We start from the raw sequence: 26,716 nt of genomic DNA, 5'->3' as shown, positions 1-26,716 counted from the left end.
CCTGGAGTCACATTTGGATTTCTAAACCAAATGCCACTAAATAACATATAGATCCCAGGTTTTCCTTTATTCAGACATTCTTCACAATTCTTACAAATCCTTGAAATCCTAATTGCCTAAGATTAAGTAATATGTTGGATGAGATCCAGACCTTTTTAGTAATCCATCAAACTGCAGAATGACATTATCAGCTTGTAATGTCTTGGCTGAAAGTAAAGGACACCATAAGCTATGCAGTTCAGCGTTTATCTCTGAAGTACGCAGAACATATAATAGCATTATCTATTAATGCAAGCAAATAATGTAACACAAAAAATGTAAATAAAAGGCATCATACAGTGTCCCTTTAAAGCATTAGTACTGAGCACAGCTGGTAGCAATACAGAATGACAGTGCACCATAACATTTATCAATACAAACTAGGTACCTCCCTTGTTTTCAGTCATTAATCTTCTAACTTGCACTAACTGAATTCATCTTTTCACTAACAATAATGTGTGTGCAACTTTTAGTTTAATACTGCACTATTTTTACTTATTTTTTATATTTTTGTATCTATATCCATACCTGTTATGTAACTAAGAATGTATTTTCTTATTCATAAGCTAAAATGTAATGAACTGTTATAATTTTGCTAAAATGTGGGAATGTACCTGTGTTCTTAAATACTTTTTCTGATGTGCGGAGCTTTTCTCCCCAGGCCTCCACTGAAAATGGATATATATCCAGTTGGACCAGCCTGGTCAACAAATGTAAAATAAATAAATAAACAAATAATGTGGTCATTTTAAATCTTTAGCTTACAACAAAGTGGGTATCTTTGGCTCTTTAAATTCTTAGTAACATATTCAGGTTCAATGTTGTCAGCGTTTGTTGAAATCATTAATATTAACTAAATCAAACTGCATATTGAAATCTTCTGACAGTACTAACATTTTGTTAGGGCAGATTATAACTGTAGCACTATTACTCTTAGTAAAGAGGTTAGACTATTCTTGATGAGAAAAAACAACAGAATTATATAGAATGAAAAAGGGAGGAGTTGATGGAAAGTATACATATAAGGAAACAAAAAGGAAATTCCAATAATAGTAATAGCGGCTGAGGCAACATCTGAATATAAGTTGGCTAAAGAGGTTGATAATGGATATAAACAATGTTTAGATATATTAGTGAGACAAGGAAGAAACGATAAATCATATTGTTTTTTTTTTTTTACAGAAGAAATGCAGGAGATACAAAGATAAAGGGGATTACACTAAAATATTATTAACTGCATATTTTATATCTGTCTTATTACTGATGGATAAGGGAAGCTGCACCTTTATGGAAAGGTAACAGGAAAAGAAAAGTAAAAACTTGAGAGATGGCTTTAAGGCCAGAGATGTGATTAAAATACACAAAAATATTAAAGGCTGGTAAAGAAAACTGCCTTGAAATTGCTTAATGGGTAATAAAGGAATTATCTGGCATAAAATGCAATCTAATCAAAGCCTGTTTAACTTATTACAGTCAAGTGCACCTCCAGACATTTATGCAATTACCTCCTACTGACGCCTCTGCATGTCAAATATTGCCTGTTCATATTTGCATTAATAATGTCAAAACCATACTACATAACAGGTATCAGAAGATTTCATCTTAAAGCGTACATGGTGGCGAGCATAATTGTATTGATATTTGACCTCAGTCTAATGCAACTAAAGAGATATTTGAATATTCTTTGTATACTGTTTATTGGTATTGTTATAATTTTCATATTTCTGTAAATATCTCATCATTCAGATAACACAGACAGAAGTGAATAGCCTCATATGAAAGCACACAGCTGTATGAAGAAAATCTTGCTGGCAGTATGTGTCTTGCTTGAATAGTTACTGATATATCATACGTTGTTTATACAACACTGCAAAATTAATATTCACTGCCTTTATTTTGGTTTATGAAATTTGAAAGCATCAAACTAAATGAATGCCATTAATGTAAAGATTAATTTATCCTGAACAGTTGGGGGTTTATACTTTTTCTGGAAACTCTTATGGTTCCAAAGATATGAATACTTTTCTTGAACTGTAAAGTGATAACTTCATTTTTTAAATGGTCCAACCACTCCCATTAGGAGTTAAAAGTACACACTCAAAAGAGCCATACCGCAGAGATGAGCTAATTTGTCCCTATTAAAAATTACTGATTTCTATAAACTGGAATAGAGCATTGAATGGCCTAATACATATAAAATATACAAATTCAGTTTTTGGAGAAGAGTTTATGAAAACGATCAGCACAAGTTAAAAATGGAGATAGCCATTGACAGCATGGCATTACAGAGAACACTTTGTTTTCCATTAATTTCAGTTTTACGTGGGATTAACCAAAAGGGTAGATCAAGGCAGCTCAGCCAGTGTGATACAGTTGTGCTTTATTGAGGCATTTCGCACTGTTCAGCTCAGAAAATTTCTGGAAAAACTGAAGTGAGAGAGAATAGAGCTACAACTCATGAGCTGGATTAAGGGCTACATTAATGGCAGAAAACTGAGGATCACTGTTAGGTAGGTGCTATCTGAGGAGAGGCATGCAAGAAATGTGGTAAAAGAGGGACTTGTTCTTGGATCAGTGGTGTTTGGAATTTATGTTTTGGGTATTTATTTAGGTATTCCTAACAAAATCAAATAATGATTTCAACAAATAGATGAATGTGACAGAAGATGGTGAAAGTTTTACAAAGTGACTTCTTTAACCCTGGTAGAGGTCTGAATGTTGATAACTGAGATTTAATGGACACTGTATCACAATGCTCATTTGGAGTTAGAAACTAGAGGATTATAACTGCAAGGACAAAGTTTTCAACACACACAGAAGAAGAATGATTTAGGGAGGGGAGACTGTAATACGTGAAATGATCAATCCAACCAGTTGAGGATAATTTTAGTTATGACAATAAAAATGGATAAACAAAATGATGCATTGTATTACAAAGGGAACTGAAACAGGGAACCTGGATGTTATTCTTCCCTTTATATAAGCAAATTACTTAGTCTCACTTGGAGTTCTGTGTCCAGTTCTACAAACCATACAACAAGCGAAGACTAGAATTATTGAAGGAGTACATAAAAGAATTATGATTATGTCAAGTGGTATGGAATACCTGAATTAAGAAAGCAAGCTATAAAACAGATATGTTCAGTTTGGAGAAAAGGGGCGAAAGAGAAGATATGAACTAGATTTATACAATATTTAGCAAATTAGTCTCATAAGAAAATGTAAACAAATGTAGGAGAAACATATTAAAAAACTAGGAGCTCATGTTTTGAAAGAGGTTAAAGGAAATATTCTTTCACTGTAGAAGAAGTGAATCATAAAAATGTTTTACTTGAGAATGTGGTGGGGTATAATACTACTAAAGGGTTTAAAAGGTCATGGGACATGATTATCTCTATCACAATGCAGCCTAAGCAGACATTTTAACTGTTCTTTTGGCAGAAACTTGCATATATTAAACAAAACTGCTTATTTAAATCTGCATATAATAGTAAGAATGTGGAATCATCTATTTAAAACATTAATACTGAGAAAAAATCATTATAATAATGCAACAATATCCCTTAAAGATTCATAGTACAAAATGGCAAAAACTGTGGTTTAAATAGCTCTAACAGTATATCAGCATTAATTTAAATCATTATTACTAAATGGGGAAAGTTCCACATTCAAATGTTCAGAGACTATTGTTATTTAAATCACTGGACAATGTTAAATGCTGACACAGTACCGTTTCCTTCCATGAATTTTATTAGGTACTCCTCCCAGGTTCCTGGTTCTGGTTGAGTCTGGTTCATTACGTCAAAGTGATAGTATGAGACAGCATTGTCTTTTGCATTTCTGGCAACGTAGATTACCTGGCATAAAGAAAGGAGAATCCAGAAAATAATGATACCATCGTAAACATTTAAATCACAGTCAGAAAAATGAATAAATTAATGGAAATAGTCACAACAATGATAAGATCATAACCAGACTTCCAAAAGCATAAAGTGAGGGAGATCCATGAAGAGAATGGACAACAGATCTAAAGACCATTAACACCCACAGCTGTGGGATATATAGTCTGTTCGACTTTCAGTCTGAAGGATTATTATTGTGTTTAAAAATGATGCAAAAAAAAATAAAAACACTCAAGTCTAAACTCTGTCATAGTCTATCTTTGAATACAACAAAATTACAACCTTGCAATGGCCTGTCTGACAACCGTAACACATTTACACATGAATATTTGATAATATGTATGTTAAAAACCCATACAGAAAGGAACAAAATAAAAATATCAAGAATCATGTTTTTTGTTCTCCATCCACAATCAGTGCTTTCCTACTTGCACCAAATCAGTCTGCTTGTTCTGCAGAGGTGGGGAGCTGGGCATCTGCAGGCCAGGCAAGAGTTTGTGGGCATTCAGAAGCCATAGAGATGACTGCATGAATGTTCTTAAGGGGACATTTGCATATATTCCATGTTCCCCCTTCAAAGGAGGTTTAAAAAGTTATACAGTGAAGACTCTGATTTAGCTTGGGTCTTTCTCTTTGTTGATGGCTTTGTGGTTTTTCTGTGTGAACTTTTTACCCTTTGTTTTGATTGCTGTTTGAGCTGGTTTGTAGTCACCATGATATTCAGGAATGCAAGCTGATTTATAAGCTGAGATTTCTCATAACATATGAAAATTACACTCTATCTTGTACTGATTTGCTCACACAAAAGGTGAAGTACATCTTGTCTAAAGCTATGTGGGTTTGACTTTAAAATTCTGCATACATCATAAAGCTAGTCACTCATATTGCACTAACAAGCCAATAAACTGGTGGAACATGTGCCTACAAATAGTGGGGTTTGGCTCTGCAGGACTGAAAGCATCAGTAGAGAATTTTAAAAAGTAGAAAGTCAGTGGGTATTCAAACACCTTAAGAGCTGAACACTTTAACGTCCTTAAGGAATCATTTGCTTGTATCCCATGGGCTTCCTTTAAAGGACATTTACGGTATTATACATCGAAGAGTGTGGTTTATTTGGGGTGTTTGTTTTTGTCTTTTCTTTGGGTCCTTTTTAACTTTTATTTTGATCCATTTTAACAGCTCAGACAAGTCCTAGTCTAGTTGTTCAAATCCTTCATTCTTAACAGATGTTTCAAAATCCAGCTAAGCTCCACATCTTCAACATTGCCACCCTCCACCCCCACCCCCATTGAAAGCTACACTATAAAGATCTAAGATACTAATACCCTTATTCATTAACAATCTTCCAGGTAGACTTCCCTAATGCCCCATAATTCATTACTTCAAAATATGTCAATTTACTGAAGATGTTTCTCTCCTTCAAAAATAAAAAGGGAACTGGAACAAGACTTATTTAGGAACTTGGGATTATGGCTTGAAAGTTCAGTGAATTTTCAGTATCATGTATAGCTTACTAAAACTAAAGTAATTAATCTTGTCTGGGTCAGGAAAATATCACACTACCTGCCCTCTTCAAAAAGAAGAGACATAAGTAAAGGTGTATATCTATCACAATTGAGTGTTGTCTCCCCTTAACAGCTTGCTGCATCAAAAAGGAATCTTACCTCTCTTCAAACCACATCAGATAATATTTCTAAATGTATTACTTTATGTCCACAAAGGGAATAACACTGACTCACTCTTTGCAAAGTTAAGTGGCTTCCAGTTAAACATTGAACAATACTACTCCAATGATTCATTGTATACAAACCCCACATTCTCAGATCCTTTCCCTTCTTTGAAAACAGACTTTGCCAAAAAATCAACACTTACATATTCAGCCCATCACAATCTACAAGAACTAGTAATAAAATCTATACAACTAACCACTCCTTCACAGCACTTGCTCTTAAAACATGGCAATACCAGACCTCTCACCCATACTGAATTCCTCAGTATTTACCAATTTAATTCCCAAGTGGCCCCTTTAATTCCTGAATTTCCCAGGGTTTTTTTTTTTTTGATTTTTTTTTTTGCCATTTTTTGCTGATGTCATCACATGTAGGGGCGTGTTTGATGATGTCAGCTTCATGAGCAGACTGTCAGCCTGTCGGAATTCAGCTGAGGGCTGGAGGGTTTGCGGCCGGCAATGTGTTGAAGCAGCAAGCAAGCATCAGAGAACTTACTGAATGACTGACAGTAGCAGAGCCTGACCCTGTTTCTTGTTTTAAATTAATAATTTAGATTTTTAGAGGCTTTAAATCAGAGCAAGCAATTACTGAATTGAGCAAGGCAACAGTAGTCATCACTCGTCACTCTTGGACCAGTCAGTCAAGTGCTGTCACAGTGTCTGTAGTGGGAGAAAGGAAGTTTACCTGTGGGATTGGCAATGTTTTGTTGCAAAATTTATTCTGCAAGAGTGAAAGCAGTCAATGATTTTATACAGACATGAAGTTTAGTCCCAAGAGGATAGTAGATGGGGAACATAAAGAGCAGACCAACCTCCTATAAACACTATGATGCGGTGCCAGACACCTCCTCTCTCCTCGTGTTACAAATTTACTTTGGTAAGTAATGTGAAGATTTGTGCATTAGCTTGAGCTAAGGCATAGTGTTTAACTTACCCCACAGCTGATTGACCAGCACTAATTTTCAGGAAGTTTTCTTTTTTTTCTGTAAATTGACAGGGCACATTTAGGATCACAAATCTTATGGCCAGGCCCATGAATAATTGATAGCACTGTATATCAAGCTGCATGCGTATTTCTCAACCCTCCCCCCATGCACTAAGACTCTGATGAAGTGAGCTGGAATGTTACGTGCGGGTGTTTCGCAAATGTGCTGCTACTGAAAATGGTAGCAAAGATGGTGACTCTAAAAGAGAAGTGTGGATATGGATTGTCCTGTGGTAGACTGATTCGTGGTAGTAATATATCTGTCTTTCATGTTAAATTGACAGCGCTTTGCAAGCCTTGGAAGACTACTGGAAATGCAAGTTGGGGAATTATGAGGAAGTGGATTTTTTTCCTTTTGGAGGGTGTTTGTCAATCATTCAGAGTCTGGTAGTGATATAGAATGTGATAATTACTGGGGGAGGGTCAGGAGGAGCAGGCAAAGGGTGGATAACATCTGGCTTGGAGGAGGAAAGTAATGAATAAAATGCATTGTTGGGTGCTCTTTAATTAATTGGTGTTGATGTCCCCCACCCCCACCCAGAATGTGCCCTTTAGATTGGCATAGCTGTGTCTGTCTTATTTGGTTAGTTTCTGAAAACTAATTTTTGTGAACCATGGGATAACAGTTGTGCTCATGTCTTTGTAAATAAATAAATATGCAGTCGTGTTTTAATATTGTCATACTGACTGGCCATTTACATTAGTTTTGTTCAGGGGAGAGGGGGTGGCAAGCATTTTACTCATCTATTTGCAGAAGTACTTTACAAAATGTACATTGTATTAGTTTTCTACTTAGCTGTTCACGTCACACTGGAAGGGTTATTTATGACCTTACAGACAGCTGTAAGGAAAAAGCACAGCAACCGTTATCTTATATTCTTACTCTGGAATGTACTATGTAGGCATTTCTTATTTTATTGTGAGATTTAAGGGCACACCGCACCACAGTCATTTCAAAATACATTGCTAACATTTTTTGTATTTCTTGAATAAAGATTGTGTAATATTTCAAGGTTTATAGCTTTGAATGTTAAGGGTTTTCAAATACAACAGCATTGTTTTTCTGTAATATTTAGGGCTAGGCACAAAAACATGCTGGGCTTTGTATTCACTTCCTGGTTTACGTTGGCATCTTCAAGAGCTACGGGATAGAAAGTGGGCAAATAAAGTGCAGATTTAATGCTAAACCTGACCACTTTGAATACCATTCAACCTCTTAGCATAAAAAAATCTGTACAAAGCCAATAAGGGAGGGAACTATACCTCTCAATCTCTCAGAGCAAGACATCTAGACAAAGCAAAAAATAATGGTGGGACAAAGGCCCAAAAAATAGGGAGGGACAGATTTTAAATATTGCTCCTGTAAACTCAGATAGTTGCTAGAATAACAGGTTTTGCATTATTATGTATTTTCTGAGGGATATGAAGTCTGAAATTCAAATGTCTGGCATTATTTATTATTATTTAGTGACTTCAATTTTCATATTGGTATCCCACAGTTCCAATGGAGTAGGTGGGGTTACATAATTATGTATGCAGATTTTATGTTAATGAGTGCCCCAATTTTTTTTTGCCAGTTGTACCTACTTTTCATGGGCCTTTGTCCAGATTTTTCATGTTTCCAGGTTGAGAGGTATGAACACATCTAATCTACCATTAGATGAATCTTGCATTTCATGAATGTTCACTCACAACTAAAAAGAGAAAGAAAAAAAAAGCACACCTCTTCAGACTTTCTCATTGCAAATGCTTTCTAAACAGCAGTATTACCTAGGCTATTCTTTACAGTCCCATAGAGCTTCTTTCATAGTTCTTACCTAAGATTGTTGTGAGTTGGTATAATACTTAACTTGTTTACCTCACAAACACAAGATACACGGTTTGATTTTTACTTTGGTGGGAGCCTGGCCTACAATGGTAACTAGCTTAGTATTTTACCCTGAAGCAAAGTTTCACAATCTCCCACCTAATCGACTATTTTCCTCTCCTATAACACATACCTGCTTGCACTTTCCTCAATTGTTCCTTTCCCTGTAAAAAATTCACTTTTCCCTGCATTTGCATCATGTTCTGTTTGAATGTAAAGAATACATTCATTAATTACCTTATTATAATTTTCATAACTATATTATTTACTATGTACTATTCTTAGATGCTCAAATCCATAACTTTGTTAATTAGACTACTATTCATTTTTTTCTACTGTAAATTATTTTAACTTGTCACGTTTTATATTTTGTCTCATTAATGTATCGTAGCTGCTTTTTCAGTTACGGTGGGTTTGTAACATGGGCCAGAAAATGATTAATTTATATTAGTGTTATACCTCAGTTAACAAATATAAATAGATTAATAAAGAAATAAACAAATAAATAAACCTGGCCTATTTTCAGTCAACAGTTTTCAGCCGTCAGCCAAATTAACATGTAGATGCGGTGATGTCAGTGTCTGATGTGTGCATATGCTTAGCCAAAATACAGCTCCCAGCTGAATGGATGCTGAAGAAGTCCTTGTTTAAGTGTATCGTCTATTTTAGAGGGAAAAAAAGATCAAGAATGAAATGAGACGTATTTAAACATTTACTGTGAAAAGCAATAAGATTCAAGAATAATATAGCTAGTTTTACTTCAAAATGCAAAAAAATAAAAAAAGAAATGTTAGCTGGATGCGCCACATAATTACAGTGAAAGATTCAACAAACAAAAAAATATGGCCTTGCAAGTGAATTTCTGAATGCTAAAAAGGAAGGTAGTAAAGGGTGTGATAAAAAAGTTATTCTGACACCATGTAGTATCTTATTTATTTTGCAAGATGGTTTAGTTAGTAATCAGGATATGCCTGAATAAAATAACAGAGGCAAGATACCCAATTTAGATCCACAGTTAAGGTTTTACTGAAACAAGCTGACCTAAAAAGAGTTACTCACATGTTATACATCTCAGATTAAAGTTATACCTATATTTAAAGGTATAATCCTTAATTCTGTGCATATAACAGGAAACAGACTACTCTTTTCCAGCAGATTCTCCCAGCGTGTAACAGGAACTACTACTGATATGCCTGCAAGTTCATTTCTTAACACTACACTATTTACTGTGCTATCAGATGTCTTCCATATCACCAAGGAATGTTCATGCATACTGAATAATATGGTATATGGTATTACTAACAAGGAATGTTTCAGTATTAACAAGGAGAACCAGGGAGATGCCCATCTCACAACTGAAAAGAGTACTACAGGAAAGTAAAGAATGCAGAAACAAACCTATAATTCTAACATTCTTTTCTCTGTCCTTCATATTTGTAATACTCATATTTGAGCTATTGAATATGGCTATAAAACATTGTGGTTGCATATATAATCACATTTTTAATACTGATTTATTATCTAAATTCTGTCTCTTACTAATGTATTTAAGATTCACACACACACACACACACACACACACACACACACACACACACACACACATATATATATATATATATATATATATATATATACATGGATCGCTATCATATTACCAAAATGACACAACTAAAATTTACATTCATGAGGCAAAAATAATGAAATTTTAAAATGACAAACATACACAAAAGTGAAAGATATATATATGTATATATGTATATATATATATATATATATATATATATATGTATATATATAGATATATATATATATATATATATATATATATGTATATATATATATATATATATATATATATATATATATACATATAGCCCTCCCACATCCCCATGTAATTAAATATATCTCCAAAGTCATGCTACCACAAGGAAAATTGCAAATCTACCATGACACAACCTACATTTCCATTGTCCACTTTCAAAACAGTACGCGCTAGAAACTAACACACCATAGCTCTACAAAAATCACCAGTTGCAAAAATAGCAAACACATATTGTTACCTACATACTCCGATCTACTAATCACACTTATCAGCAGCTTAAAACATTTCTTTTCCAAAGCCTTACACACTCCACACCTACCTTAAGCTTCCATGCATCACCACATAATAACCACCATATCTATATCTCAAAAACTACTATACCTTAAAGGAACAGCATCCAATTAACATCAACACTGCAAGAAAAGTACTTACATTTTAGCATTCTCACAGTTGGCATTCTAAAATTTCAGTAAATAGCATTTTCATCTCAATATTATAAAATTCGCAGTTGTAGTCTTTCGACATTGGAAAGTAGATCCATTTATATATATATATATATATATATATATATATATATATATATATATACACACACACACACACACACACACACACGCACACATATATTTATATATGCTCTGTAGACAAAAGTCAAAACAACCAAGCTTCAACTGTCAAATTGTAGACCATGTGAACATTGACATGCTACTGCGCTTGCACCAAGCAGCAGCCTTGGCTCATGCAGAAAAATAATAATATTTATGGGACTGTGCCACCCAAACCCCCTACTATTTATATATACTAGCTCTGAGAATACACAAAATCTGGGAAAAGGCATATTCTCCACTCCTGAGAATTGTAAGTTTTCACATACCCAACCTTAGTCAAGCAAATTGTATCAACAATGCAGGTGTCAACTAAACTTTGGATTTAACCTTAATCAGCTATATAATGGATAGTGGAACTAATTGAAAGATAAATTATACAGAGTTTGACCTGGCAGCATAAAACATTTAAATTAATAAGTGAGAGAGGGAAAGAGCAAGAGAGATAAGACTCTGAAAATGATGTATGTAAACTAACTCCAAGATTAACCTACATCAGAGTAAGTACAATCTTGCAAGGCACTGCATCCTCAAATTCAGTATATTACTATAGAAATGTATGTATACATATACACACCTACACACCTACACACACACACACACACACACACCACACACACACACTATATTCCATCTCATACTTGTGAAGGTCACACTTGGGCTGTTTGTCCTTTCAACAGGAATGAGCCATGTTGAAATAGAGATTTTTATCTTTTATTTAAAAAAAAAGTTATTGTCTTCATTTCCCACACCCAAGTGGGTTAGGTAATCCTCCATAGTGAATGATTTTAAGGGTCCCTGAAGCAAATATTTATATTGGTGTATGATTGTTACTAATTAGTGGTTATGATTATGTTATTACATTTTTAATCATTCTTTATCCTGCACATCTTGTCTTTTAATGTTTTATTGTTTTATTTATTATGATAGTGGTTACAAGCACCTTGCAAAACCTGACGTAATCTTACTGAAAAATAATGTAGCGTTTGGGGATTAAGTTATATGCTATACTGAGACATTCTTACAAAAGAAAAATCTAACAAAATGTCTGCCAGCACTATTGGAGTGATTTTACAGGGCCATTCATGCAGTCTATGTTCCTACCTGCTGTTGCTGCAGTCTAAATGTCCAGATGTTATTTGTACATCCTCTCCCAACATTAAAAGCACCAGCACTGTACTGTTACATGCCATATACAGTAAATGGCTCAGTTTAACACATTTTCAATAGCAATAGAGTTAGCACTTATCTGAAGAATTTAAACCTTTCACAAAGCAAATTGGTATTAATCATTTCATTTATACTGCATGCCAAGAATCCATAAATCATAATCAGCAACTTCTATAAGACAACACAGTTAACTTATTTGTGCTTACTGAAATGCAGTCCATACAGTAACTAATACATCAGCATTATTGTTTCTAAATCAAAACTTCAAGAAAAACCTAACTAAGCTAGAGTTTTCACTCTGTGATACCTTAAACCTCCTAGAATAGAGGCCTATAGGATACATACAAATGACCCGTTAATAACATCCAGTGTTTCAGCTGTATGACTTCTGAATGTCCATGACTTTTTTAGTTTTTCTTTTTGTCTTTATCAAAACATTTAAGCCAACAAAGCCGAACCCTACTAGGTGTGGAGATACCAATTTTAGCCTTTTACAACTTCATCAGTACAACACAGACTGTCTATACTCCAGAAACACAGGGACTTTAAATCCAGCTGATGTCCATAACTGTTAAGGTGTCTGCAAACAAAAACTCCCAACTAACAAACAAAACCAAAAAGTAAAAAGGTTACACAGAAAAAACAATTAGTAAAAACTAAAAGAAAACCCTAGGCAAGCTAGAGTTTTCATTGTATGGTTCCTTAAACCTCCTGGAATAGAGGCCCACGGGATATATGCAAATGGCCCCTTAAGGGCATCAAGTGTTTCAGGTATATGCCTTCTGAATGTCCATGCCTTTTTACTTTTCCTTCAAATCAAAACTTGATGGCCCATCTAGACTAAATAAAACTAGAAGTAAGAAGACAAAAACAAGGCAATAAATTTCACAGTTTGAATGCCAGAGTAAAAAATAAAAGTTCTGCTGCTAACCAGTATAAGGATATTCATAGCCTGATAAGTGGCAATCAAAACTAATTATATCAAGATTTTGGCCTGCTATGCACATATTTTGTATGGGATATGACATCTGGAGAACTCACACAGCCTGGCTTCATAGTGCCCAGTTACCAAAACTACTAACATCCATTATAAGATGACTGAGTTTTGATTGTAGGCCCTGTATGCACCCATAAATGCATGTATGATCAGAGTTTGCCCAAAGAAGAATGCATGACCCTCAGTCATAGCAAATGAAAAATACATGACAAAATTCATACCCCAAGAAGGATGATGTCCATTGTCACACCACAAGATGGATGGAGGAATGTGCCTGTACCTTAACTGTTGTGGCAATAACCAGTGTGATACCTTTAGAAAGATGGATGGCCAAACTTCTACCCCAGCATGTCCAGTGTTACACCATAAGATGGATGGAGGAATGCACCCGGACCTTAACTGTGGTGGTAATGACCAGTGTGATACCTTTAGAAGGATGGATGGCTAAACGTCTACCCCAGCTTTGAGGAATGGCTTTTTGTGTAAAATAATATGGACAGGGAGTTCAGGCTTGATGCTAACAAGGAGTGTTGACCATTTTCATTCTCAAGTGTAGAGGATTTAGTAGGTTCTCAGACACATGCAAACATTATATAGGTAGCATCAGCCAATACACTGATGTCTGCTGTGACTTCATCTGAAAAAAGCTATACAGCCTTTATCCAGGATGCAAAAAACTCCCTTACCAGCCTCAGTAAGAAACTGAGATCCCTCATAAAATCCTCCAAAGCTAGTTACGAAAATAAAATTGCCAAAGATTCCAAAGACAACCACAAGGCATTCTATAACTATGTCAAGAATCTAAATGGCAATGCTCAGATCTGCTCTGAGCTAAAACAGAATGGCATTAAACATACTGATCCCAAGGATATTGCCAATATCCTGGCAGATCGATTCAGTGCCAACTTCACCCCCCTCTCACCCCATAAATGGCCCATCTCAATACTGGAAGATTGCCAAATTCTGGTAATAACGGCCACACAGGTAAAAAACGCACTCTCCAAAGCTAAGAATACAGCATCCATGGGACCAGATGACATCCCGGGCTGTGTACTACATGAACTACAATATGAACTGGCACCTCACCTAAGTGTCATGTTTAATCATAGCCTCACCTCAGGTTTCGTGCCAACTGAGTGGCACAGAGCTACAGTTATCCCACTCCACAAGGGGGGAATCCACCTTGGATCCTGGAAACTACCATCCCATCAGTCTGACGAGCCTTATCTGCAAGGCCATGGAGCGTATTATCATGGAACTTATAAACAAAGACATTGGCAACCTTCAAATACTGGACCCCACCCAGTTTGGGTTCGTGAAGGGCCGATCTTGTCTCCTGAACCTGACTGACTTCTTCGAATCAGTCTCCAGAGCCATGGACAAGGGTAAGGTTGTCCACACAGCCTATCTAGACCACGCCAAGCCGTTGACACCATCCCCCACTCTGGAATCATAGATAAACTTACTTAGCTGGGCATTAATCCCTACGTCACCCAATGGGTTGCTAACTGGCTTACTGACAGAACCCACACTGTAAAAGTAGCAGACTCCAAATCCAGCTCCAGACAAGTGACAAGTGGAGTACCTCAGGGTTCGGGCCTGGGACTGCTCTTGTTTAGCATCTACTTCTGTGAAGTACAGGCCAACACTAAGGGACTCTGGCTAACAAAGTTTGCAGATGACTGCAAACTGGGAGTCATTATTGAATCCCCAAATGATGTGGATACTCTACAAAAGGGCCTTACAGAAACAGATGCTTGGTGCCAGAGCCATGGTCTCAAGCTCAATGCCAAGAAATGTATAGTTATCCCCTTTGGGAAAAAATATGTATCCGTGAATTACCATATAGGTGGCAGTACACTAAACACCGAAAGTGTGATAAGAAACTTAGGGACACAGGTGGACAGTGGTCTCACCTTTGATAACCACATCGCCACAACAGTCAGGAAAACCTTCTATGTGGCACACCTCATCACTAAGGGCTTTTCATCCAGAAAAAAGGAGGTCATTGTCCCACTGTACTCATCCATCATTAGACCCATTATAGAATACAACACCCCATTTGGTATGTACCTCTCAAGACATCTACAACAACTGGAAAGGCCACAGAAATACCTCACTAAAAAAATCACAGGCTTAAAGCAGAGGCCCTATGCTGACCGCCTTAAAAAACTCCAGCTATACTCTGCTGAATATTGCCTACTCAGAGACGACCTCTGCTTAACATACAAGGCCATGTCAAACCCAGAGCTGTTGGACATGCTACACTTAAAGAATTCCCAATCCCTCAGAGCCACAAGCCTCAGGGATCTAAACCTTGTCATCACAATAAACAAAACATGCTGGAGGGATAGCTTCCTGACCCAGAGACTCCCCAGGCTCTGGAATAGATTGCCCATACATGTCAAGCAGACTGCCTCTTTGGCCCTCTTCAAAAGGAACCTTGACGATTGGATGGGAGAAAGGAAATTCACCCCGGGGATCACGTCAGTCACCCTGCTAGACAGGGGTCCAGGGAAGTAAATAGTGTGGGAAGAAATAGCCAGAGAATTGTTATGGCTAGGCTTCTATAGGCCCTACAGCTGATAGCCTAGTACCAACCTATGAACTTATGAACCTATGAACCAAAGTACCTAAAGAAACCCTGCAAAGTGACTGAACTTGTGAGGGGGAAATATCATTGTGAACTGAAAATAAAAGTTAGTATGTTATGATGGCAGGTATGAATGATATAGGAGTCATACTTCTGTTTAGTTGAAAAATTCACTTTTTCAAACAGTAGAAGAAACAGTCTTTATAACATGAGAGCTGACATTATAATTTTGTTACTAAGCATTGGCTTGAACTGCAGAGTGCATAAACATTTAAAAGTGTTACACAGCTGACTCTTAGGCTTGTAAACAATGCCTTTAACGCATCTGTGTGCATGCGTATTGAGCTGCATGCACATATTTTAACATTTTCAAGCAACTGAAGCAGCAGTTACCTCTTCCTCTGTCATCCCTTATTTCTTTTTTCTATTTAAGAGTGTTAAAGCTCCATTTTGTTCAGGCACAACAGTTACCTTGTATCTATATTGGTTCATAGGTTGGTACTAGGCTATTAGCCTTAGGGTCTATATAAGCCTAGCCAAATGGTACCCTGGCTTTTGCCATCCAAGAACATTATTTTCCTGTGCCCCTGTCAAGCAGAGCCACAGAAGTGATCCCCGGGATGAATTTCCTATCTCCCATCCAATCATCAAGATTTTTCTTGAAGAGTGCTAATGAGGAGCTTTGTTTGATATAGATAGGTAGTTTGTTCCAGAGTATGGGAAGTCTCTGAGACAGGAATCTATCCCTCTAGCATGTTCTGCTTATTGTGGTAACAAGGTTTAGGTCTCTAAAGCATGTAGCTTGGAGGGATTGGGATTACTTTATGTGGAGCATGTCCAACAGCTCTGGGTTTGACATAGCTTTGTATGTTAGGCAGAGATCGCCTCTGAGTAGGCGATATGCGACAGAGTAAAGCTGGAGTTTTTTGAGATGGTCTGCATAGGGCATCTGTTTGAGGCCAGTAATCCTCTTTGTGAAGTATTTCTGTGGCCTTTCCAGTTGTTGTAAATGTCTTGTGAGGTACATACCAAAAGGGGCATTGTACTCTGTAATGGGTCTAATGAGTGATGAGTAGAGGGGAAAATGACCTCTTTTTTCATGGATGAGAAACCTTTTGTGATGAGGTGTGCCACGTAGAAGGATTTCCTGACTACTGTGGCAATGTAATTATCAAAGGAAAGACTACTGTCCATCTGTGTCCCAAGGTCTTTTATCATACTTTCGGTGTTAAGTAGACTACCGCCTATGTGGTAGTTCATGGGTACAGAGTTTTTACCAAAAGGGATGGCAATGCACTTTTTGGCATTGAGCTTGAGGCCATGACTTTGACACCAGGTATCTGTCTCAGTGAGGCCCTTTTGTAGGATGTCCACATCATTAGGAGATTTGATTATGGCTCATAGTTTGCAGTCATCTGTGAACTTTGTTAGCTAAAGACCTTCTGTGTTAGCCTGTACTTCAGAGAAGTAGATACCAAACAGGAGAGGACCTAGGACTGAACCCTGTGGTACTCCACTTGTCACTGGTCTGAAGTTGGATTTAGAGTCTGCTACTTTCCCAGTGTGAGTTCAATCAGTGAGCCAGTTGGCAACCCATCTTGTGACATAGGGATTTATACCTAGTTTAGTGAGTTTGTCTATAATTCCAGAGTGGGGGATGGTGTCGAAAGCCTTGGCAAGATCTAGATAGGCTGTGTGTACCACCTTACCCTTATCTACAGCTTTAGTGACTGCTTCAAAGAAGTCTATCAGGTTTAGGAGACGTGATCTGCCTTTTACAAACCCGAACTGGGTAGTGTCCAGAGTTTGGAGATTACCAATTTCATTGTTTATAAGTCCCATGATGATACGCTCCATAGCCTTGCAGACCAGGCTCATCAGGCTAATGGTGCAGTAGTTCCCTGGGTCCGTGGTGGCTCCCCCTTTGTGTAGTGGGACAACTGTTGCTGTGCGCCATTCAGTGGGCACAAAGCCTGAGGTGAGGCTATGATTGAACATGGTACTTAGGTAGGGTGCCAGTTCGTTCTGTAGTTCATGTAGAATGCAGCCTGGGATGTTGTCAGGTCCCATGGATGCTGTTTTCTTGGCTTTGGAGAGTGTGTTTTTTACCTGTGTAGCCGTGATTACAGGTACTTTGCATTCTTCTGGTATAGAGATGGGCCCTTTAGGGGATGAGAGAGGGCTAAAGTTAGCACTGAACCTACCTGCTAGGATGTTGGCAATATCAGTTGGTTCTGTATATTTAGTGCCATTGTGCTGTAACTCAGAGCAGATCTGAGTGTTGCCATTGAGATTCTTGACATAGCTAAAGAATGCTTTGTGGTTGTCTTTAGAATCAGTGGTGATTTTGTTTTCGTAACTAGCTTTGGAGGATTTTATGAGGGATCTCAGCTTCTTGCTGAGGCTGACCACGGAGTTCCTCCAATCATGGGATTTTACTCTTTTTTGCAACAGTTTCTTTCATCTGTTGTTGAGTTTGTTTATAGCAGGGGACCATCAAATTGGCTTCCTTTTTTTGGAGGATAGCATCTTGGTTCTGTTAGGGATTGCACTATCCATGCACTCGTGTAAGTGCTTATACAGTGCAACTGTATAGGATTCAGCAGTTGTATCTCTATTGTCCATCAGCATAGGTGTCGTGAAGTTTGCCACTTCTGTCTTAAAAAGCGTGAAGTTGGCTTTGAAGAAATTTTTTACGGTGGTTTCCCTAATCGGGGGTGGGGCTGGGATGTGGATGTCTAGGGTGATTTGCTTGTGGTCAGATCTGACCAACAAGGAATTGACCTCTGGTGTGGAACACCAGTTGCCCATGTTGGTAATGACCAGGTCTAGGATATTGCTGCCCCTGGAGGGGGTATGGATAAGTTGATCCAAGGCATTGGAATTTATGAATTCCAGAAAACGTTGAGCACAAGAGTTGGTACATGAATAGTTTTCCCAGTTAATGGTGGGGTAGTTGAAATCACCCATTATTAGGGTGTTAGGTTGTACCCTAATATTTTCCAGTGTATCAAGAAATGAGGAGTGGGAATCCTGGGGCATGTTGGGGGATCTGTAGCAAGCTACAATTTGCTTTGCGGTCTTGCCCAGATTTAGTTGCACTTGGATAATCTCAGATTCATTATGCTGAGCAACTAGTCTGGAGGTGTGGATATCCTTAATGAATATGGACACGCCTCCACCTTTAGTGCATCAGTACAAGTTAGGTGACCGAAAGATGTGGTATGAATTATAGCCTGGAAATGCAGGGGTGTTCTCTGGAGCCTTGAACCAGGTCTCTGTCACTGCACAGATGTCGATGTTCTCCATTTTAAGGAGTGCCTCGAGTGAGTGCATTTTGAGGTTTAGACTTCTAGCATTGAATAGCATTACCCTAAATTTTGCTTGCTTGTGCCTGTTACGCTGGTGAAATTGTCATTTGAATCTTGCCTAAAAAAGGCACTATAGGGGTGGCAAGAGCCGTAGCCAGTATCTGGAATCCCAAGGGCGACAGGTGCAGGCCATCTCTGGCAAAGAATCGTGGTTTGTAGATCATGTCATCCCAGCCAGACAGATACTGGATCCCCTTAGAATGACACCAGAAGCTTAGCCAATTGTTGAAGTCAATCATTTTGTCCTTGTACTGTGGTATCATTCTGGGTGATGGCAGGATGCTACTCAGGGCTAGGGTCATACCTGCCTGGGCTACAGGATCAGAAAGCTCCTCCATGTCTCTTTTCATGTAGTCCAGGGAGGTATGTCTCAGGTCATTCACACCAACATGGACAATGACAGAGTCATATTTGTACTTGCTGTAGAGTGACCTGAGTGCATCCGTTATGTGGTGGATCCTGGCAGCTGACAGTGACTTTCTCCTTGTTTAGCCTGGTGAGTGGAACATTGTGCCTGACTATAGAGTCACCTATGACTAGAGTGTTAGGTACGTTGTTATGCCTTATGGACTGTGGTTGAGTGGCACACTGAGTTTGTGGGCTATGTGTCATTTGGGTTGTGTTGCGGGGTGGAGGTTGCTTGCGTTTCTGCTTTGGAGGTCTCTGTTGCTTGGGTAGATTTTTTTGAGAGCCTCCACGAATGTAGGTGTGTGTTTTGGTGGTGTAGGTTTTGATGGACTATGTGATGAGTGTGGTGTGGTGCAAGTGTTTACCTTCTCCTCTTGACTGTCTAGTCCAGTCTTGGATGAAGAGAGCTTTGCTTGCAGTTTGGCTATATAAATGCATCTCTCACAGGTTGTAGTGTTGGGTGGTAGGAGGAGAGGGCTGGCTGTGTACATGAAGCAATAGCCTCTAGGACAGACTCATGAGGCTTGTAGCCTATTCTCCTTGACTAACAAGGTCTAGTCAAGGTAGATTATGTACAGATAATATTTTATATATATATATATACATATATATATATATATATATATGTATATATATATATATATATATATATATATATGTATATATATTTCTATATATATATATATATATATATATATATATATATATATTTCTATATATATATATATTTCTATATATATATATATATATATATATATATATATATATTTCTATATATATATATATTTCTATATAAATATATTTGTATCCATTGATTTTATATATATATATATATATATACTTTATATATATATATATATATATATATACTATATATATATATATATATATATATATATATATATATATATATAGAAATATTTATATATATATATATATATATATATATATATATATATATATATATATATATATATAAAAAATATTATCTGTACATAATCTACACCTTGACCACTATATATATACATATACATATATATGTTTGCATCCATTGATAGGGCCGCAGTGGTTCAGCAATTAGTGTTGTCGCTTCACAGCAAGAGGTTCTCCGGTTCGATTCTCTGCTGGAATGCCTTCTGTGTGGAGTCTGCATGTCTTCCCTGCAGTTGAGTGACATTTAACGAAATGCAGGTAGGTGCGTGTGTGAATGGGTGTGCCTTTGTTGAAGGTTGGGGGTCGGGCTGGCACCTCGGCACCGTAAAAATCTACTGCCAATCATAAGCAGACTTGCATTCCACTGTGGCGACCCCTAACCGGGAAAAGCCGAAAGACATTATTATTTTATATTTGTATTCATTGACAAATAATGTTACCTTGCAATTCTGTTCCCAGAAAGACTTGGGCACAAGATGAAATGGAAAGTGTGTCTTTAGTATTCGAGGGGAAGGCATCTTTTCAGCATCTACCACACCTAAAGATGAACAAAAAGAGTTAAATTTATAAAAGTGTTAGATAAAGCATGGACCATTCAAGTCATACACTCATTGCTTATAAATATGTTCTAAAGCACTTAATATGATGTAGATAATATATTCCATTTAAATAATATTTACAGCATATAAACCATTCAGCTGTGCAGAATTTATGATTTCTGTGTTTATTAAAAATGTTACATACATCAATGTTTTCTTTACAAATGCATTCTCTGTAACAGTGAAATGATTTTTTTTATATAGTATGTTCAAAGATATGATATGAATTTAATGAAAGGAAGTACATCATGCAACTCAAATGCCAGATTTGATCTGCTCTGTTCATTTCTTGAATAACAGTCCCGCTAGATCTAATTGCATGAAGTACAAATTTATTTTGGTGAAGGGTAGATCTGCACGTTTACACAAGATGATGCGTTTAAAACGGTAGAAATTCTGAAGGTACAGGAGAACATTTGAGGAGTGGGTTTGCTGTCCTCTACCACAGTATTATTTATCCTTTACAAGAAGGACGTGTGTGTGTGCGAGTGTGTGTGTGTGTGTGTGTGTGTGTGTGTGTGTGTGTGTGTGTGTGTGTGTGTGTGTATGTGTGTATTTATTGATCCATGAGTTTGACCCTAGATGTGTGGAACAGCCATAAACTTTCTATTCTGAATAAAGGACTGGCATAGGATTTTAGATCAGAGGTAGCTAATCAACATTATGGTATCCAGTCACTGTTTGCTGGCTCTTTTTTCTTGTGTGTTATCGGGTTCATTTTTTGGAGCCGTGCATCAGCTCTCGTGCAGGGGATTTTGTTGTGTGTGACACTGGTTTTCACTTCCTGCTGGGGCCTGTGACTCTGATACCGCTGCAGGGATTTTTTGCAGCTCTGCTTCCTTCATCTTTAGCTTTTGGAGTTTAAACTTTATTCTTGGACTTTATTGGTGGATCCTGTATTAATCCATTCGTATGATTTGCCTTCCTTTGTCTTATATTTGTAAGTACTGAACATCATTTGGACATTACAGCGTATGCTTTCGGACATCAGCCTCGCAGTTGCTTCTGTGTGCCGTATGGTCGCTACTTTGGATGCTTTCAAAGTAGTTTTAATACTGTGGTGTCATCTGTTTTCATGAAGTTTGTTTTGGGTGCGATTTTTTCTTGTTTTCGCTCACTTTCCAGCTCTTCATTAAGCGTGTTTTACACTGCACGCTTTTGGATTTCGGAAGACAAGGGTTTAATACTATGGAACGTGATTACTTTGCTTCAGCATTTTAGCTATTGTATGGCAACTATGGCGACTATATATATTTTTGTCTTTTCCAATTTTGGATATCATACTTGGGATTAATTATCATTATAGGGTATCTCAAGGGTGTTTGATGCAACTGGGCTTTAGTCTGTGTGAGTGCGACATATCTGGAGGACATTGTACCACTATATGGACATAATATTTCGTCCGGGACATTTCCTGCTATAATCCTGGATAACATTCACGCTATAAGGACATATTGGGTGTTTCTGGTGCGCCTAGTGTCTTCAGGTACATTTTTGTTTCTTCTAATTTTGGACATCATACTTGGGATTAATTCTCATTATAGGGTATCTCAATGGTGTTTGATGCAACTGGGCTTTCGTCCGTTTGAGTGCGAAATATCTGGAGGACATTGTACCATTATATGGACATAATATTTGGTCTGGGACACTTCCTGCTATATTCCTGGCTAATATTCATGCTACAAGGATATATTGGGTGTTTCTGGTGTGCCTAGTGTCGTCAGGTCAATTGTAGCTTTCAGTAATACGGATATTTGATTTTTCTCCAATGTATTTCATATTATTTGTTCTGCTTTTTATAAACTTATATGCACTGTTATGACATTGGTTCTGTTTGTTATACATGTGCTTTATATTCTTGGCTAATGTATACATAGAGGTTCTATTTTTATGGTGGTATATGGATCCTGAATATTCTAATTCCTTTGTATGTATCCAATTTTTGGATATCATTGTTGGATAGGTATTTTTTTCCCAAGGGTCCACCCACAGTTCTTTGTGCAGATAGGTACTTTCAATTTTGGTATAATTCTATCCAGTGGACAATTATTTACAGGTTTCTGATATGTATACTATACTATGTATTATTCTTACTACTGCTATGAATAATCACTAATGTATATATATATATATATATATATACATATTGACATATTGACATTTTAACTGTACCTCTATGAAGACACCTCACTATTTGTCGAGTTTATGGGATCATACACTTTTCGGATCTCAATATTACTAATTTAAAAATTTTTTGAACCTATTACTTCTTGTACATTGGGCTTTTTTCTCTGATCCCTGAGGATATTATTTGTATATATTTTTTGAACATTTAATTTTTTGCATAATATTCTTTACATTGGTTCAGCATCATAGTATGTTTTCGGTTCTGGATAACTTGGTTCTATTCTGTTTGTATTGTGGACTTTTTTCATCCAGCCCCCTATCAATAGACACACTTTTGCTCCAAGGTCTTTTTTTGGTTTTCATGATGATATTGTATTGTTCATGACACCATATTTTGGGCATTTATTCTGTTTTTTTGGATATGGACGCAGCTCTTTAACTTTTATTATGGATTTTGCTGCTATTGTCCACTAATCATTTTAACTGTCATAGTTTTGCACTCAAAACTATTATTGACAGTTCTTGGATACAATTTTTCTGTTTAGCTTTCAGAATTTTTGAATAGCAATATGGACCTTTCCAATTTCATCACTGGATTGGTCGCAGATAGAGAGGATCTTGGGGCTTTCGGGCTCGGTCCTTCTAATCAGGGTATTACTGATTTATCAGATTCATCCAATCTGGAAGTACTATGTCATAAGCTTTTTGATGACTTAAATAGATTACTTAGATCATTACGAGCAAATGTTTGGCACAGTAAACTCTTTAAAGCCTATCAGGCTGCTGATATTACTCCTAGGGGTTTACGTATACGTATCATTCCTCATGTGACCAATGCTGACGAGGAGCTGATGAAACAATGGCTTAAAATACAACAGGAAGCCACTATGGCTTTTGTTGTGGAATTATATAAATTTCATAACTGTGCTGTTGACAGGGGACTGGATGAAATTAGTGTTATAGTAAACAAATTAAAAACTTTGGAACAGGAGCCTTCATTTGGGGGTCAGCTTAACAAAGCGGCCTCTGATTTAAAAAAGTTTGATGCTGAACTCAGGGCAAGGAAAATGAAGAAATTCTCTAGAGATCAGGAGGATTACTCCCGAGGGAGTCCCTTTACACATCAGACCAAACATGTCAGATTCACTAGTTCTCCTGCCCCTTCTAACAAGAGGAAGAGACCACGGTCCATTCTGCGTAAGCGCAGTGTTGATACAACCTCATCTATTGAGCATACATCCTCTGGAACTGACAATGAATCCCTGGCGGTATCAGGGTCTCCATCCCCAAAAAGAACTCCTGAGGTTGTCCCTTTAGGACTAAACACAAGCGGGGGGGTGCAAACACAAAAGAGGTTCACAATATTCAAGGGTTATTGGAAATGGCATTGAAGAATTGAATGAATGTTTTAGTACTAATGTTTTGAATCTGTCCAACTTTGACTTGTCTCCATCACATATTAATGTCCTAAATAAAGGGTTAACATTCATACCTGGTTTTACGGTTTCTGAAGATTTATTAGCACAGGACTTAATGAGTTTCTGTAGAATTTTGAATTTGAAACTGTTCTTTGGTGAATCTGATAGTAACTTTGATGTTGGAAAATTTACATATCATAAATCCAGTTTTTCTCCACCTATGCACCCTATAGTTCATCAGTTCCAGAATAACGTTCTTAAAGATCTACATTTCTTCAGTTCTGATGTGGTGTATAAACACAATAACATTACGTATGCTGAAAAGCAGGCTATTCTGGAACTACAAAGCAATAAGGACATTGTAATTATTTCAGCTGATAAGGGTGGTGCTGTTGTCATTCTAAACTGGATTGATTATGATAATGAGGCTAAAAAACAACTATTTAATGCCAGATATTACTCACACATGTCTGTAGATCCTACATTCAGATTCATTCAACGGATAGAACAATTTCTAACAGAAGCCAAAGATCGGGTGATCATTACTAATGAAACTGTACATCAACTTCTCATCAAGGATTCCACTATTCAGTACATTTATTTCCTCCCCAAAATTCATAAGGATGCCACACATCCACCAGGTAGACCAATAGTTTCTGGGAGGGGATATATCACTGAGCCACTTTCATTATTCCTGACGAAGTATCTTAAACCACTGTTACCCTTTATACGTTCCTGTTTACAGGACACAACCCACTTTTTACAAATAATTTCTGATATGCAACTGGAATCTGATTGGTATTTATGTACACTTGATGTTAGTGCATTATACACGAACATTCCACACCAGTCAGGCTTGGATGCATTAGCTTATTGGCTTGAAATAACCAACTTGTATAGTTTGGATTTCAATTCCTTCCTGGTGGGTTTGGCACAACATGTTCTCACAAGTAACGTCTTCTATTACAAGGATCTTTGTTTTTGGCAAACAAAAGGGACTGCAATGGGGGAATCCTTTGCCCCCATTTATGCAGATCTCTTTATGGCCTATGTAGAGATACATATCATTTATGATCCCTCTAGAAACTTATTCTTACCCAATATTGATATATGGAGGCGTTACTTGGATGACGTATGGCTTGTTTGGAAGGGTACCGAAACTGGACTTACAGAATTTGTTTCTTATCTTAACAATAATGAATGGGGGTTAGTTTTTACTGAACATCATGATCTGAATAGTATTACATTTCTAGATGTCCTATTAAATAGGCTCCCTGATGATACGCTGGGGACAGAAATGTATAGAAAATTCCCACAGTACAATTCCATTTTACATGCTTCCAGTTTCCACCCTCCACATATAGCACGAAACATCCCTAAGTCCCAATTCATCCGGGCCAAACGTATATGTTCAGAACATGCCACATTTTGTAGGAATCAGGTTGATTTGACCAACAGATTCAAACATAGGGGTTACAAGGTGGGTGATATTTCAGTTGCCAAGCATCAAGTCAATTGTATGGAGAGATCTGATTTATTAAAATATAAGGACCATTCCAATATATCACCTCAACCTCTTAGATTTACCACCACCTTCTCCAGGAATTCCAATTGTCTGATTCAGAGTATTCATAAACACTGGAATATTTTACAGCGTGACCAGGACATTTCTAATATCATTCCAGCCAGATGTCTCTTTTCATATAGGAAAGGTAAAAATTTGAATTCATATTTCAATCATTATAAACATAGTGACACCAGACACATTGAGTATGTCCAGACAACCTTATCAGGGGACATCTTATGTGGATGTTTCCGTTGTGGTCATTGCACTAACTGTCAATATATCAACAAATCCAAGGAATTTTCCAGTAGGAATTGCCCCCAAGTTTTTGATCTTCGCTTTTTTGCTAACTGCAGCAGCGATTGGATTATTTATTTGGCCACTTGCAACTGTGGAGCATTCTATGTGGGGCAAACTTCGCGTCCCATGAGAATACGTATCTCAGAACACATTAGCAATATTAAACAAAAAAGAATAAATAATGCTTTATATAAACATCATATGGCACACCCCACAGCCAAGTTTATGTTCACTATTATTGATATGGTACATGGTAATCGTTCCAATAAAACAGGTTGGCACAC

At 37.1% G+C, this 26,716-nt stretch overlaps 1 protein-coding gene across 2 annotated transcripts in view; it reads right to left on the bottom strand.

Moving 5' to 3' along the window:
• The window catches only part of LOC122813762 (sulfotransferase family cytosolic 1B member 1-like), a 163,826-nt gene that overhangs the window by 76,746 nt on the left and 60,364 nt on the right, over positions 1–26,716 (bottom strand). For both annotated transcript variants that reach the window (XM_044086253.1, XM_044086252.1), the window contains exons 4-5: positions 20,865–20,962; positions 3,770–3,896 (exon numbers count right to left, since the gene is read on the bottom strand). In XM_044086253.1, coding sequence (XP_043942188.1) covers positions 3,770–3,896; positions 20,865–20,962 — 225 coding nt within the window. The remainder of the gene's footprint in view (positions 1–3,769; positions 3,897–20,864; positions 20,963–26,716) is intronic.

This window comes from Protopterus annectens, chromosome 10.part0 (genome assembly GCF_019279795.1).
Source record: "Protopterus annectens isolate FY-2018-M chromosome 10.part0, PAN1.0, whole genome shotgun sequence".
Lineage (NCBI taxonomy): Eukaryota > Metazoa > Chordata > Ceratodontiformes > Protopteridae > Protopterus > Protopterus annectens.
Note: the sequence above shows the minus strand (reverse complement) of the source record. Positions and strands in the feature narration are given on the sequence as shown.